Source organism: Zonotrichia leucophrys, chromosome 4 (genome assembly GCF_028769735.1).
Source record: "Zonotrichia leucophrys gambelii isolate GWCS_2022_RI chromosome 4, RI_Zleu_2.0, whole genome shotgun sequence".
NCBI classification, from domain to species: Eukaryota; Metazoa; Chordata; class Aves; order Passeriformes; family Passerellidae; genus Zonotrichia; species Zonotrichia leucophrys.
Window position 1 is genome coordinate 1,888,475 of NC_088173.1, and position 16,353 is coordinate 1,904,827.

At 38.4% G+C, this 16,353-nt stretch overlaps 1 protein-coding gene across 1 annotated transcript in view; it reads left to right on the forward strand.

The window, feature by feature from the left end:
* Positions 1–15,639, forward strand: part of FAM193A (family with sequence similarity 193 member A) — a 78,154-nt gene extending 62,515 nt beyond the window's left edge. Inside the window, exons 15-22 of the mRNA XM_064710212.1 lie at positions 241–439; positions 1,685–1,957; positions 2,295–2,577; positions 4,434–4,620; positions 6,116–6,346; positions 8,208–9,051; positions 11,937–12,018; positions 14,766–15,639. Of these exons, the coding sequence (XP_064566282.1) occupies positions 241–439; positions 1,685–1,957; positions 2,295–2,577; positions 4,434–4,620; positions 6,116–6,346; positions 8,208–9,051; positions 11,937–12,018; positions 14,766–14,859 (2,193 nt within the window). The 3' untranslated portion in view covers positions 14,860–15,639. The remainder of the gene's footprint in view (positions 1–240; positions 440–1,684; positions 1,958–2,294; positions 2,578–4,433; positions 4,621–6,115; positions 6,347–8,207; positions 9,052–11,936; positions 12,019–14,765) is intronic.
* Positions 15,640–16,353: the final 714 nt, after the last annotated feature.

Below are 16,353 nucleotides of genomic sequence, written 5' to 3' on the forward strand. Positions count from 1 at the left end.
TTCTAAAAGCAGTGCTTTGTGAGTGTAAAATATACACATGTACATACAATCTGTGTAATATGTTACATGCATTATAATTATCAACAAATCAGCCTTTTTATCTTTCTGGGAAATAGTGTCTATTATACTTTTGATAATGCTTTTTCCAATTAAAACACTATGATTTGAATATTGCTGTTGGAGTGACTGTGCAAGCAAGTGGAATATTAATGGGGAAGATATTCTTTGTTTTTGTTGCAGGCATTACCACCAGCTCCAGTTCAGAATCATACAAACAAGCATCAAGTATTCAATGCATCTCTCCAAGATCATATTTATCCAAGCTGTTTTGGGAGCACTCCAGATTGGAATAGCTCTAAATTTATAAGTCTTTGGGGTTCAGAGGTGATGAATGACAAGAACTGGAATCCTGCTACGTTTTTGCCTGACACAATTCCTGGTGAGGGTTTGTTGCTACTTCACACTGACTAGTTAAAAGCCTTATGTTTTATGTTTCTTTTCAGGAATGGTGGGTTTTATCACCATGGTTTTATAACATGGGATTCTGGCAGATTTGCTGCCACTTCTACTCCAGTTGGGCAGAAAATTGGAAAATAAATTCTTATGTACTGGGGAGAAGATGCTAAAGGCAAACAAATAGCATGCTCGTTTTCACCTGTGGTTATTGTAGAGTTGTTTGTCTTCAGAAGTTTAGTATTGTAAAGGAAACCTTAAATAACTTCTAGACTTCTCCACAAAAGCCTGCCTTATTCCTACAGGGTAGTAAGAGCACTGGTAACAAGGCACTGTGTCCTACTTCTTATAATGCACACAGATGACCACATTGTCATTGAGAAAAAGGCTCAAATCAAGAAAAAAATTAATTTAAGCCAAGAAGCATTTGGAAATCATAATGGTTAAAGTGAAAGAGAACAGAAGGAAAATTAGAGAGAGAAATCTTTCCATTCACATCCTAGCAAATACTAAAAAGCCTTTTTTATTTTATTTGTCTTGTATACAAAAGGAGGCTTGGGGGTTTGGCATGTTGGCTTTCTTTTTCAGACTTATGTGCTGCTAAGTTGTTGAAGCTACTACAGTGATACTTAAAAAGAAAGGCATTAAAAACATCCAGAAAATTTCCCCAGTGGGACAGCTCATCCATTTACAAATGTAGTTGTGGGTAGCTATTCCAACAGATGGTTGGTGGCAGACTCATCTGGAAGGTCTATCACAAAGCTGTTTCTGTTAACTGCAATTCAAATAAATAAATAAATGGTTTATAATTTTGTATTGATAAATGGATATGTTGTTTCATCTTACAATTTTGTCATGGCCTACTTGGATTTCACATAGTGGATATTGTATCTTTAGCATGTTGAAATGTTGTCAAATTGAAATTTTTCAATTATAAATGGATGAAGATACCTGTAGCACATTTGCTGCTTGTTAACACATTTAGTGACATTCTTAGAATTCTGTCTTCAGGGTTTGTGATTCTGCTCTGATACTTCCCAGCACATTTTGTTACACCTACATTATCTGGGAGGATGGAGAGGGAAAGGAGGATTCCCTTCACTAATCCTACTAATCCAACATTAACAATATATCATGTGTCTGCATCTGAATTATTGAATGTGTAATTTAAATCCTGTAAAGACACTTCAGTAATTATGTGATTCTTAATTACTCTGTGTTTCAATTGAAGGGAGTGATATATTAGCACCAGCCCTCTCAGAAATAAGACCCGAAGCACTTCCTACTACATCTAGCAATGAAACAACAGCAGTTACTGACAGCAAAGAGAAAAAAAATGCTGCAAAGAAGAAATGTCTGTACAATTTCCAGGATGCCTTTATGGAAGCTAATAAAGTTGTCATGGCAACCTCTTCTGCCACTTCTTCTGTCTCCTGCACAGCAACTACAGTGCAGTCAAGCAGCAACCAGTTCAAAGTATCATCCAAGAGACCTTCATCAATAGGTAAGGATTTGTAACTCACATGCAGCTTCAGTAACTGGCTCAAGTACATGTAGCTAACTATAAGGATTTATATAAGTGTTTAATTTAGTAAAATCATACATCTTGATGATTTTTGTTAATTGCTGTTATTATTCTTGAGGTAGTCTCTGTCTGGATTGAAGAACTTTGTGAGACCTTGATGTTAGGGTTGGAAATTGGTAGTAGAAATTAGTTGAAATACTGCTGGTTTGTATAGAAGCTGAGAATATACAGTACTTTATATGATTTTATGGATAGTTTATGGGGACTTAGTAATTATTTTTAACTGTAGGTGTTTGTTTTTTTCCCTCCAATTTAGGTGAAGTGTTCCACAATATTAATAAAGAGGATCATAGACATTCTGCACCAGTTGCACCACGAAATAGTCCTACCAGTTTAGCATCCCTTCCTTCACTGTCTCCTGCTGCACTGTCTCCAGCCTCCACTCCACATCTTCCAAACCTTGCTGCTCCTTCTTTCCCCAAAACTGCTGCAACAGCCCCTGGATTTGTGGATCCTCATTCAGGTCTTTGTCCTACTACAGTTGCACCTCCTACTTCAACCACAGACAGCTCTGTAAGTGCCCCACCAAGTGTCTGCAGGTAAGTTTGTTGTTATTCTTGCCATTCTTTTTTATTCAGTAGATAGGAAATGAAAATACTGATACCTCTTCTCCTTTGCCACTGGTTGTAGTGTGAAAGCTGTGTTTGTGTTCAGCAAATGAAACCAAGTGCAGACACATAGTATGTAGCTTGGTGTGAGACTTCACAAATATGATTTCCATTGTGCAGTCCAGTTACTGAATTTAGAGGCTTGAAAAGAAATGTTTGCACACTTCTAGAAATATTGTCTGGGATATACAAATCAAACTGTTCCTTACTCGAATTACTGGTTAATGATGCTGCTGAGACGCAGACCTCTTGTTTTCTGTCATTTTGGCATTCCATGGCAAGCAGGAGTGGAAAGCTGTGAAGACCTTACTCTGTAATTTAGCTCAGAAGATAAAGAGGTCATACATGGTCTTGAAACCTGCCATGTAGTGACACATTTTCCTGACTGCACTTTAGGCTTCTTAGATATGACTCCTACCATTTATACAGTGGTTTTAACGTGGAAGGGATGTTGTGATTTCTGAAGATTTTCAAAGGTCTTGGAGGTAGGAAGCACTTTGGTGGAGCTGTCTTCTGGTAATGTTATGTACTGTGGCAGGCTGACAATGGTGGCAGCCCTTTGATCTGTCTGAAGGGTGGAGGCATAACAGAAAAGCAGTTGAGTCATTGCTCTGAGCTCTATGACCTGTAGGGCTGTGATCATGGATGCTATGAATGTAATCTCCTGGCTGCTGTAAGTTTTTGGAAGATGGTGTGAGATTTAGGTAGGGTTTGGTAAATACTTCTAAAAATGTCCTTGTTTCTGTTACCAACTGGTTTTATTGATGATGTCTCAAGATAAGTTACTGTTCTTTCATACTTGAGAAATTTTCACAATTTTGTCAAGAATTTTTCTTATGTAGTGCAGGGACATAATTGAATATGGACACAGTAGAAATCCAACTTTTTATCATTGTTTCCAGATGCTAATGTGATATTTTTTGTTTGGGAAAAAAAAATGAACTGAGAGAGACCCGGAAGCAGTGATTGCAATCTGGGAAGGGGGAGTGAGGTTAGAAAGCAGATTTGTACATATTCTGTAGATAAGGCAGAATATGGCCTGTTTTCACCTTTCTAACATAAGAACAAAGAAATAGTAATGATAGACAAGAGAGGGGATTTTTTTAATGCTACTTTCTTTTGGAGCAAAATCACCTCTGTTTTAGGAGACCTGGGCAGTAGAAATGTTGTGTGCAGTTACACAGAGCTCTGGGGGAATCAAATGCTGTGTACCTGCTTATTGAAGAGATGTGCCAGTATTCCCCCTTCAGAATCAAGTTGCAGACAGGGTAATGGAAACTTCTAGGTTTTAGCTGACACTGGATTTTTTATTTAAGTCAAGAGCTTGAAAATATATCTAAAACCAGGAGATTTGCAACTGCATTTGAAACCTTCTTGATGTCACAAATGGTGAGAAGGGCAGCAGTTTCAAAACTATTCCATTTAAAAAAGCTAGTCAGTACTTCTGAAATACTTTACCTGTTTAAAGCCAGGAAGAGCTGTTCCAAAACTCACTCTCTAGGCATGATTGTTCAGGGCATCACTAAATTTGGTTCTTATAGATGGCTTTCCTGTGTATCATTTTATCCTGCTGCTTGGTTTCAAATGTCTCCATTTGTACGTTAGTGGATGAAAGCTTTAGGATGACTGATCCCAGTTCGAGAACCATTGTTCCTGTTAGAGACAGGAACATGTATACATTTCTTTTTTTTAAATAATGATAATAATATTGTTGTTGTTATTGGTTATTATTATGCCTTATTTATTATCATTAGAGTTTTATAAGCATTTTTTTTACTTGGACACAGTGACCCTGATTGTGAGGGCCATCGCTGTGAGAACAGTAACACGTACGATCATCAGCAGTATGATGGGGAGGAGAGCCAGGATGAAGATAGCTGCTCAGAGCATAGCTCCAGTACCTCAACTTCCACAAATCAGAAGGAAGGAAAATACTGTGACTGCTGTTACTGTGAGTTCTTCGGCCATGGAGGAGTAAGTTTTTGTATTTTAAATCGCTTTTGTTTGCTTTTTTGTCACTTAATCGTCATAAGGTTGCATGTGATTTATCAGACTGCAGCTTAGGGGATGGCATTGGAACTCACTCAAGAGGTTGTAAAAGGAGTTGAAAAGTAATTTTCCTCTTTGAAATGAAGGATTGAAATAAACCTTTCCAGTTCAAAGCATTTAAGAGCAATAAAAATGACTAAAAGATTTAGGAAGCAACTGACTTGGATAATAGATGCCATGTTTGACTGAAACTGCAAACAGGGGCATTGAGCCGTTTAAATAACTTTACAAAATTAATTTGCTCCACTGTAGTTACAATGAATGTGATGAGGTTGGGTAAAAGTACCCTTTATATAGGGTATTAGTTTAAATCTTTACAGCAATTTATGAGCTAGTCTGCTAGCTGTAAAAATAACAATCCTCAAAGTATTCACTTTATTCCAATTCTTTAGAAAGGAGAAAAAAAAAAGAGAAACTTTAGATTCTTAGCTGAAATATAACACATTATTTTTTTCTTAACTTGTAAATCTGTGTGTGGCCTGTTTTAATAATCAGTTTACTGGTAAAATTTGAGTAATTTTTCCTATTTGAAGTAAAAGCTCAGCTTATTTGCCATGTATTTGATCAGATCAGTTTCATCTTAGTTGTTCAAGTGAATTAAATCCCCTGCCCTGTGGCTTAAAGGGGCCAGGGAAGGCATCCCATTTCTCCTTGAATGCTCCCACCATGTACATGCTTGCTTTGTGTTTGATGGTTACCTGACTGCACAGTAAGTTATTCATTTTGCTGAAGTGGCAGAATGTGACAGGATTTTTAAGTTAATAGGCTTTGTTTTGCTGGTTTAGTGAGTTGAACTGGTGTGGCTGTGAGCAGATGGGCACCAGGGCTGGTACAGGAGCAGAGAGGATAAGGCATCAGGAGGGGAGAGATTGGAAATACAGATATGGAACATGATGCAAGGATTCCACTTGCAGCAGTGTTGAGTTATTCACGGGACTCTGCTGGAGGGTGGGCTGGCAGGCTTCAGTGCAGGATATCCAGCCCTTCACTGGTACAGCCCAGAGGCCTGTGTAGCTCAACCTCTGAAACAGATTTCATGGGAAATAAAAACAGAGCCAGCGTCTGCTCCTTTGAAATTTTCAAATACAGCTTACCAATCACAAGAGAATATGGAAATAAAAGTCACTGTATTTTTTCTTGCTTTTAAAGGTTATTTCTTTGTCTTCTTACTCATGCCATCCTCCTCAAGATCTGCTGTTCTTTCAGTTGGAAAATGTAGTTCAGAAGCCAGCACCAAGTGTGGCAGATCTGTTGCCTGTTAAATAGACTTTAGGTTCACATAGAAGCAATGAGCTTGATAGAGGTTTGGACCTCCTGTGTTATTTGGAGGCAGAGTATTTTGGTATTTCAAAATCTCAGAAGCATTAAGTCAGTGAAATTTTTCCATTTAGTCACTAAATTTTTGTCGTGTGTCCTTCAGCCTCCAGCTGCACCAACCAGTAGAAATTATGCAGAGATGCGAGAAAAGCTTCGTTTACGTTTAACAAAAAGGAAAGAGGAGCAGCCGAAGAAACCAGATCAGATCTCTGAAAGGGAAAGTGTTGTTGACCATCGAAAGGTGGAGGACTTGCTACAGTTCATAAACAGCTCTGAAACCAAACCTGTGAGCAGTTCTCGTGCAGCCAAGCGAGCCAGGCATAAGCAGAGAAAGGTAAGACATGAAAGTATGCTCGTCCTGGACCTCACACTTTTGAATCTGTGCACTCCCCTCAAGAAGCCACTGTGTACTGATTGATCCTAATGCTGTAATTGTGGTTTGTGGTACACTGCCAGTTTGTTTTTACACAACTGGCTTACCTGTTCAGGAGTTATATACTCAACTGGGAGGATTCCTGGAAATGCCATTGTCATGTGTTTTGGTGCAAATCAGCTTTATATTGGAATTCCCCACACTTCCAAAGGTTATTTCTGAGTATCAGAAGTGTTACCCATTTTATTGTTTTGTGGCATTGACATTTAAAAGTGGGGGAAATTAGAAAGTCAGTGTTCTGTACTGCGATAATGTTTTGATAAAGTGTCTCTGTAGAAAGCCAGGAAACATAGGTCAGTGCTTTTGTGAGAGAGGAAGAGTTGCATTTGGTATTTTTAGAATAATTGCACTGAGCACCTTGCTGTCCTGAGTGACAGAGGTTAAGTGCTGTGCCACGTGATGACACAAAGGGTTATCCTGAGCTGGAGTGGCAAACAGCAGAGAGGGGGCAGGGAAGAAAAAATTACAGGTTGCTTTCAAGTGAAAATTGGCACAAAAGATTTCTGAAAAGCTCCAAAGTGTAATAGTGAAATTAATTTTTTTGAAACAGTATTTGCTGGGGATAATATAGAGGAAATATGAAAGAGGAATAACAGAAGAAATACCTTTTTTTAAAGTTGAAACAGTCAGGAAATCTTTTCTTAGAGCAGTTCAAGTATCAGCCATAAGGATAAAGTTCAAGGCTCAGTGTAATTGGTTGCTGAAGGTTTTTGATTTCTCGTAAGCGTGTTATGTGATCACACTGTAAATATTTTCTTGTTTGTGGATTTTCTTCTGGCACTACTTCTGCATTCTTTAAAGACTTCCATGGGTTTGGAAGATTAATATTCACAAGTTAAATTCTCTGTGTTCATCTTGTAGCGCTATTCAGCATCTTGAGGGTTTAGTGGATTACTTATAAATAAAATAAACTTAGTAAAATTTGCAATGCAAAATTCACTTTGCTCATACAGTGCAGTTGGAGTGTAAGTGGAAAATTGCCATAGGGTCATTCTCATGAGTAATTCCCATTTTTGAATGACTTCTGTAACTGAAAAAGTAATGCCATACAGGCACCTCTAAATGTGCAAGAAAATAAATGTTCATGGCTGTTCTCATTGTATGACTTTGTTTCATTTTGTTAATGATGCAAGATCAATGATGCCCAGCAAAGTTTTAGGCATTGGCAGTAATGGCTGGCAAAATCCCTCATGTCTTTGTTTTTATTAATGAACTAATGGCTGACAATGGAAATCTGCCATCCTTAGGATTTTTGACAACTTCTAATGTAACTATTATTTGCTTAGTGTTTTGGTGCAGAATGTTTTTAATGATTTTTCTTTCTAATGTTCCTGATCTCTGAAAGAGGGCAATTCTGCTACCATAGCAGGAGAACAGGTAAATTATACAACCTGATGCAAGCTTGAGTTACCTGAGAAACACACACGGTCTTTGAGAAGGAAGCTGAATATTTGGTGGCTATAGGAAACTTTGATGTGAAGTTAGGCGTAGCAGCAGGGAAGAAAGGATCAACAGTTGGTATTAACATTAGTCAGATGAGTTAGAGAAACATAGAAAATGTGAACAGAGAAAGGATTGTAATATATTTAAAAGGACAGCTTTTGTATACTTATTTGCTTGCTCTGCAGTTACAGATTTAAGTACCTTCATATGTTCACACCCAAGGATTTATAAAATTCATAAAGCAAAGTAGTAATAATCCCTTAAACTCTTCATTTCCAAAATATGTGTCGCTTTCAATAAACCTATTGTTACTTTGCAGCTTGAAGAAAAAGCTCGACTTGAAGCTGAAGCCAGGGAGAGGGAGCATCACCAGCTGCTCGAGGAGCAGAGGCGGCGTGAGGAAGAGGAGGAGGAGAGACTGAAACAGGAGTTACAGCGGCTCCAGGAGCTTCAGCAGTTGCGGGCTGTGAAGAAAAAGAAGAAAGAGAGAACAAGTAAGGACTGTGCAAAGGCAGAGCTGCTCACTAGGAACTGCCAGGCAGTGAAGGAAGCTGTGCCAAACAGCCCAGAAGACATTCAGAATGGTACCCTTGAGCAATCAGAAAAGATAGAAACCTCAGCTGATTCACTGTCCCGACATGTGAATCACACAGAACAGAGGCCAGTTCTAGAGACAGGCTGTGAACTGTCCAACCCTGTCAACACTAGAGACTCAAAGCTGCTTTATCAGAAGGAGGGCACTGTAAAGCAGCATGAGCCCCTCTCTTTTCTGCTTGATATTATGCATCAACATAAAGAAGGAAACAGCAAACAGAAACTAAAACAGATGAGCAAACAGTGTGTTGAACAAGTGAAAAAGCCTGTTGAATCCTCCAAAGCAGCTGAGATCCAGACTAAAGCCAGAAACCAAATGGAATCCAAAGCAAAAGCAGCAGAGCTCCCAACACTTGCAGAACCTAAAAAGGATGAGAAGAAATTAAACAATAACAACAGAAAGCAGTTGAACCATGTAAAGGAAGAGAAAGCACCCGTAACAAGTGAATCCCCATCACCAAGTGAGCAGCAGCAAAATAATAAGCTAATACTTGCAGATTCTCCTCAACCAAAAGGCAAGAACAAGAAAAACAAGAAGAAGAAAGGGGACAAAGTCAACAATTCCATTGGTAAGTGTGTAAGAAAGTTGAAAAACTTTGCTTATGTTCTGTTCTTACCATTTAATTCCAGACATATTTATCTTCAGGCATTCCTGCCAATGTCAATCAGAGAAACTGGAAAACTGGTATCAGGAAAAGTCAAGTCATCAGAATTGCAACAATGAAGAGATGGATAGTGTTTTAGTAAAGAATTGTAGGATGCTTTTACAAACAAATGAATAAGCATATGCTCTAGGTTTTCTAGGGGGTTTTGTCAGTTAGGCTTTCCAGGAGACTGGCTTTCTTTTCTTGCTTAAATATATTGTTTAAATTCAATAGTATGTTGAAATCCATTTTGAATTTTCTTTAAAAGCAAGATTGTTTCTCATACAGCATGAAGAGTATAGTGTGAAGTTGGTCTTACTCTTTAGGCAAGGGAAATAAGGGGATTCTTCAGTCAAAGAATGGTCTTTCACGTGAGGTCATTCAAGTATGCATTTTTTTCAGTGACAATAATTCCTTTCTTATATTAATTACATCAACAGGTAAATTAATGTGGAAACTAATTGACTTTTTTTTATTTGCCATAGTTGAAAAGTTGTAGTGGGATGTTAATTAGTTGATAAAATTGAGTGTGTTCTCCACATTAACTCATTCTAGTCAACAGAGTTATTTTTATTTCTCAGAAATAATAAAACTGTAGAAGATTGAGTTACATCAAGCAAGTTGCACTTGAATAATTTTATTTACAACTTATTTTTTGTTTGCCTGAACTCATCCAACAGCTAATACCAGGGCTGAGAAACACACACAGTTCTGCCCCATTGGCTTTGTCAGCCCTATAGTCAAACTGCTTTCTCAGGCACCTCTTTATTCCTGCACATCCTGGGTCCCTACTGGGACTACCAGCTGGGATGGCAGCTTTGTGGTGTGGACATCTGTCTGCTTGGAGCACCCAGTCATTCCCCTGGAATCACCTGGTAGCTGAGTGCTAACATTGCATAAATTCAATGTCCACCAGTTCTTGCTGCTGTTCTGATAAGCACAGCAAGACAGGAGACCTTCATGCCTTGGCAGTTTCTGCCAGTGTTTCAGAATACTTACTTTTGTTAAGCGTTGTTACAAAAATGTAAAGCTAATTCCTGGTTGCAGGAAGTGCTAGGGATTTTTTTAGTGATTTCATGTTTGGATTGGGTCAGCCCACTATCTTTGTTTTTAAATCTGGTGCCTAATATTTCCATTTTATGTCAGCCAAGCAGCAATACGCTATGGAACCATTTTCTCTGACACCTCAGTTCTTGTGCATACTCTGTTGTGGGGTGATTGGGTTTTGGCTCTTTTAATTTAACGAGAATGTACTCCAGTGATTGGAGCAAGACAGAGCTCCAGAACTGGGATCAGAAAGAAAAGACTGGAGATATTTGAGAGAGAAAATATGGGAGGGGGTGTTTACTGTAGGAGAATGCAGGTACCTTCTGCATCTTATCCTCCTCCCTGCCCCCACCATTTTTTTTTCTCCTGCTTAAGTCAAAGTATACTTAAAATTTCCAAAAGTTAATGTTTACATCTGAAAAAATACAGGGATGTGTTTCTGAATTTGTCAAGAAAAAATTGTGCTGTTCTCTGTAGACTTGGGACTGAGTTTTTACTTTTAAGTCATTCTGACCTGAGAGCTACAAGAAAGATACTGTAATACATGATTTTTCATGTAGTTATAATTTTTTCAAGATATAAAGTTGATGTAGCAAATTAGCAAAGACACAAAAAACTAGGGTAATTGAGAGAACATAAAAAGAGGGAAACAAAGCTAGGGGGTTTTAACTGAGTTTTCAAATGAAGTATTAAAGCAGTAAATATGCTTTTGGTGAGATCTCTGTTTCTTAAAGAAATTTCTTCTGGCAGAGTATTTTTACTCCTTTTTACAAAAGGGCTGAAGAAAGCTAGGAGTGTTAGGGAAGCCCTGTGTTTGTAGGGCTTTCTGCTTCCTCAGAAGTAAGTTGAATAGCAAACACATGAAATTTTTAAAAACTGCCACGAGTATCTTTAGCATGGGTTGTCTATTCTCATCATCTCTAGGATTCTCTAGTCAGGTGTGTACTTGGTGGGTTTGGTTACTTGCTTTGTCACACCTGGTTTTTGAAATGTGTTGTAAAGCTGCTTCAGAAATGAGACTGGAGTGTATATGCAGTGAGAAAAAAAACTTCAAATGTTCCAATTGGTTTCTACAAAAATATGTGGTTTCCAATGCATTTCTTTTTAAAGTCTAAAGGAGAACCATATGCTGGGATAGCACAATATACCAACTGGCTCTGTGGTGACTTCTCTGCTAGAGTTGAGGCCATACAATTCAAGTCATACATTAATGTGTTAAATATTTGGGTGTGGTTTTTTTTTTAAAGTCTATTCGTTGCTAGCACGAGTTCAACTCTTGCAGACACAGCCTGATCCTCATGTCCCAGAGGGAGTACAGCAGCTCTACAACCCAGAAGTTTCCAAGTATTTTTCTTTAGAAATACTGCTTTAAAAATATTTCTAGAACTACATTTTTAGTAGTAAGACCAAAAATTTCAGGCATTAAACAGCTATCTGATTCATCAAGCCCTCTGTATGATTTGGTTACTCTAATGTGCATTCCAGGTTTATGGTACCTTTTGCAGCCCATGCAATTAGTGAATTTACTGTTAAATCATCTTTTTTACCAGTGTAACTCCTTCAAGTCTGGGCAGAGATGCTAGTATAGGGGTTTTAAGAAGTGTCTGTTTAATTATGTGTGTATTAATTTAGTGTAAATATGAATAATGAATAGTCTGTGAGGTTCAGTCAGTTCTCCAAAGACCTCTTTAATGCAGCTTCTTCCTCTTTCCTTCCCCCTTCCCCACGGAATCTAACATTGTGCCATCATTTCTTCTTTGTAGATGATGTGTTTCTTCCCAAAGACATTGATCTAGACAGTGTGGAAATGGATGAAACAGAACGAGAAGTGGAGTATTTTAAAAGGTAAAGTGCTGTAATCCCTGTGCATAATGCTGATGTTGCTTCTTTCCATGTGTCATGGTTGTAAAGCAAGCAAAAACAACACCACAGCAGCCCCAAGTTAATAACTTACTCCTGGCAGAAAAGCCTGTGTTGTAACACATCAAATCCTGTTACAGCTGACATTCCGAAAACTGTAACAATCACCAAAGCTGTGATCTGTGGGCACAGTTTATGGCTGAATAGCACAAATTCAGAAGCCTGTGCCAGAATGATCTGTGTGACCCCTAGGTACTCATCAAGGCCTTCAGAATATTCTCAATTACATAATTTATAAGCAAAGTTTGTGTGGATATTTCTTAGCCACACAGGTCAGATAGATACCGATTAATATTTTTATTTTTTTAAAAAAGTTATTAGGTTTAAGTTTCCAAACAGATACTTCAGAAAGGCTTGATTGTTTTGTTTTCTTCCTTGTTTACAGAAGCTGTTAGTTGGGAATTGTTTACTGTACATTAAGCAGAGATGTAGAACTGTGGGGTAGTGTCTTACACCAGACTTCAAGGGGAGATGCTTATCCTGGAATCATAGAATGGTTTGCATTTGAAGGAACATTAAAGACCATCTTGTCCCACCCCCCCTGGCATGGGCAGGGACCCCTTCCAGTAGAACAAGTTGCCCAAAGCCTCATTCATCTCGCCTAGTACAGTGACAGTAAAAGAGTAATACAAATCTGTGCTTGTGAAAGTTTTTTCTTCTGGACTTCTTGGTTGATTTTGGGATTTGTGCATCATAATGAGAGTTGGACTCAACGATCCTAGCCCTTCCTACTCAGACTATTCTGTCATATTAGTTACCTCTGAATTCCTCAAATATGAGGAGACATCTCATGTTTAAACAGTGTAGCACGTGTTCTTCCATAATACTGAAATCTATTTGAATTTGTTCTCCAGTAGTTTGGTTGTGCTGGTTCCCCATGAATGCATCTAGTGAGCCTTTCACTATGGTAGCCAAATCTGTAATGGGCACAAATAACTTGGTTTCCTGCAATTGAATAATTTAGGACTCACCAGCAGTATTTCCCAAAGCAACACAAGCCATTTGTTACAAGAAGGGGCTTTCAGTATGGATTTCTTTTCTAAATTCATGTAGTTTTCATAGCCTACATGCCTGGGATGTAATGTGTGTCTGGGTCTTGGAAGGAACTGAGTACAACTCCTGCTTATTTTTGCTACAAAACGCCTATATCTAATTACTTATGTGCAAGACAATGAAATTGTTGTAGGTACGTGGTCTATAGTCTTAAAAATTATTTTTCTGAATGGTGCCAATTAAAGGATTGTTTTAAAAATCAAAATGCAGGTTTTACAGGTGAAATATGGCATGTGTTAGATCCTGCTAGTGTTGATACAGTATAAGCCTTTGTTATGGAATATTCTTACCTTCCTTCAAGTCTGCATAATCTTCAGTAAATGGAGAAGTTCTGTTCATCAGTTATTTGCTCTCAATTGAATGAATGAAACAGTGTCTTACATTTGCAGAGGTGCAGTTGAATTTTGGGAACAAATTTGTCAAATGTTATCCAACTGAAGCGTTAGCACTTTAAAGCCTGCTGTTTGTAATCTCTTCACTAATTGGTGGAGTCTACTCCTTTACTGTCATCTGTAAGGAAGTGTGTGTAACTGTAAGGTTTTCACGGATACCTGTTTAGGAAAGGTGTCTGAAAAGCCCTGATAGGTGCTCTTTTAGGGGACAAAACCAACTACTTAATGCCATTAAGGCGCCTTTAATACCTAGGTAGGTTCTCTACCATTTGGTAATGCCCAGCATAATACTTGGAAGGCAAGTAACATGGCTTGTTCTAGTAACCCTACATGGCAATGAGCTACAGGCTGACTGAATTAATATTTTTCACTTGGAGTTCATTCATCATCTTCTCTTCATGTTTTGTAATGGTATAATAGATGAATACCTTAATTACACCCTGACATCATGATTAATATTGCACGCTGCTTCTAACCAGCACAGAAAGAAAAAAATAAGTCTGACTATAGTCTTCCACTGTACCTGTGAAATTGTGCTCCTTCTGACTGCCCCCCTTTTTGGCTTTCAGTTGTTACAGAGGCAGTGTAACCTTCTGTACAGAGAGAGGTTTGCACTGTTTTGATGCAGCCTTTAGCCTCACCAAGCTGCACCTTGCCTCAATAAAGGTCTTCAGATCAGATTAACAGTCCCTGAAAGGCCTGCATGTGGCAACTTTTTCCAGAGTTATTCCATGAACTGTGGTCAGTGCAAGCAAATAAGAGGATTTTTGTTCTAGGAGTGTTTTTTCCAGGCATGTGGGCTGCTTATCTGCTGTACTATACAGACCTCCTTTCCTAGGTCTTTTGTCTCCAGTGTCCTTTTTTTAAGAAGAGAAGCAGCAGTGTCCCAAGCCATTGGTGATGCTGCTTTACACACCATCTGCCACTCATTCTTACCCTTTAAAAATTTTTGATGGGTACAGCAATACCATTACTGTTTCTAATTGATGTTTAACTTGCTTCTGTGCTGCTGAATGTGCAGTATTCTTTGCTACCTCCTTTGCTTTATTCTTATAATGCAGTGGTGTTGAAAGTAACTGTTTTATTATGTATTTGAGTGATAGACAAGTGATTTTTTTGAATGTATGGTTTTGTCTTTCTGAATGAGAGCTTATCTCCAAAAGAGGGATATGTGTGGATTGATTTTAATCATACTGGTTTCACTTTATCACTTTTCTTTCTTTTCAGATTCTGCTTGGATTCTGCCAGACAGACAAGGCAGAGACTTTCCATCAACTGGTCCAATTTTAGCTTAAAAAAAACCACCTTTGCTGCACATTGAAATGACACAATACAGGGAGGGAACCCTGCAGGAATCAATGAACGACAACTCCACTTACCTGTCCTGCTGTGCTGAGAGCTTATCTGGTCTTGAGCCAGTGCTGCCTTGCCTTGTCCCCAGTGCTGTGTGGATCTGCACTGAACCCTTTGGCCTGATAATTCTTGCGGACTGAAAAATTGCCACTTTCTACCTGAATTTGTTAGCTTGTGTGCTTGTAGTCTGTGAGTGAGACTTACTTGATTGTAGCTGTATGCTGTTGGAGTTGGAACAATAGCTCTTTTCCAGCTCCTTCTGAATGCCTTGGCCTCAGAGACTTTAAATTGCTTAGGCTTGGGTGGAGGCCAAAATACTAGATTGCATCATCTGCAGTGGCTCCTGTCACTTCTGCATCTAGCTATGTTTTGTCATTCTGACTCCTGACAAAGGAATGGACCTAGTCAGTTGTGCTTTCATCTGCTCCAGAATTCTCCTGACATGACTTCATGAAAAAGAGGCTCTTATGGGACAAGTATTCCCTCAGTTCTTTCACAATCTACTGTTTAAGAGTGTACAAGTTACGCTATTTGTGTTTTGATTTTTTTTCTTCCTGACTTGTAGCCAGCTTGTGTAAGAATACTTGCAGAATGAGAAAATTTAAAAAAGAACAGTACTCACACTATCAAATCTGTTATAGAGTGTATAATTGTATTAACACTGAAGCCTAACTGGCTACTTTTTTAACATATTGTTAAGTAATATTAAAATCATGTCTTTCTTTTTGAAAGATGGAATACATTAGTATGGCAGATGACTTGTGTCTTGCTTTTTTCTGCGTGGGTGGGGAAAGGGAAGAAAGAAACATACCAAAAAGTTTTGTCAAATGAATTTCAGCTTGTGTCAAAATTGGTCAGTGAAGGCTTATCAACTTTAATATGTTCTCTGTTTGCCAACTCACATGATGGGAAAAACTACCTGCTAGAGCAAGAAAGATGCCTCCTGATTCTTGGAACTAAGTTTTTGTGAATTACCATTATGTTCCTATTTCAGTGGATGATTTGTGAGCAACAAGGTAATACAGAAATTTCCAGTTTAATAGCAGTGCAATAGTGAAGTTGGTAGGTTCATTGCTGCTGTCAGGTAAATGGTTAACAATATAGTAGTGGTTTGCAGTTCCATAGTATGCCCAGTGAGAAAGAAGATGGGTGATTTAGGAGTTTGAACTGTGTAAAGATAGCACACTTGTAGAAGTTCTCTGATACTCTGTTCAGAATAGAGACAGCAGAAGCTTTTTTACTTCTAGATGACCGTACCAAATTGTAAGGCAGTCTTCTTCTTTTTTTCTTTTTTTGTTTTTGGTTAAGAAAATGAATCTTCCACTCAGCATATATTTAATGTCCTTTCCCAGAACTGTTGCACAGTTGTCTGTCTTCTACTTGTTAACACATATTTTTCTGTGATCCACCCCCTGGGCTTGGGACTGAATTGCAAGACGCAATGTCATTACACTCAGCTTGG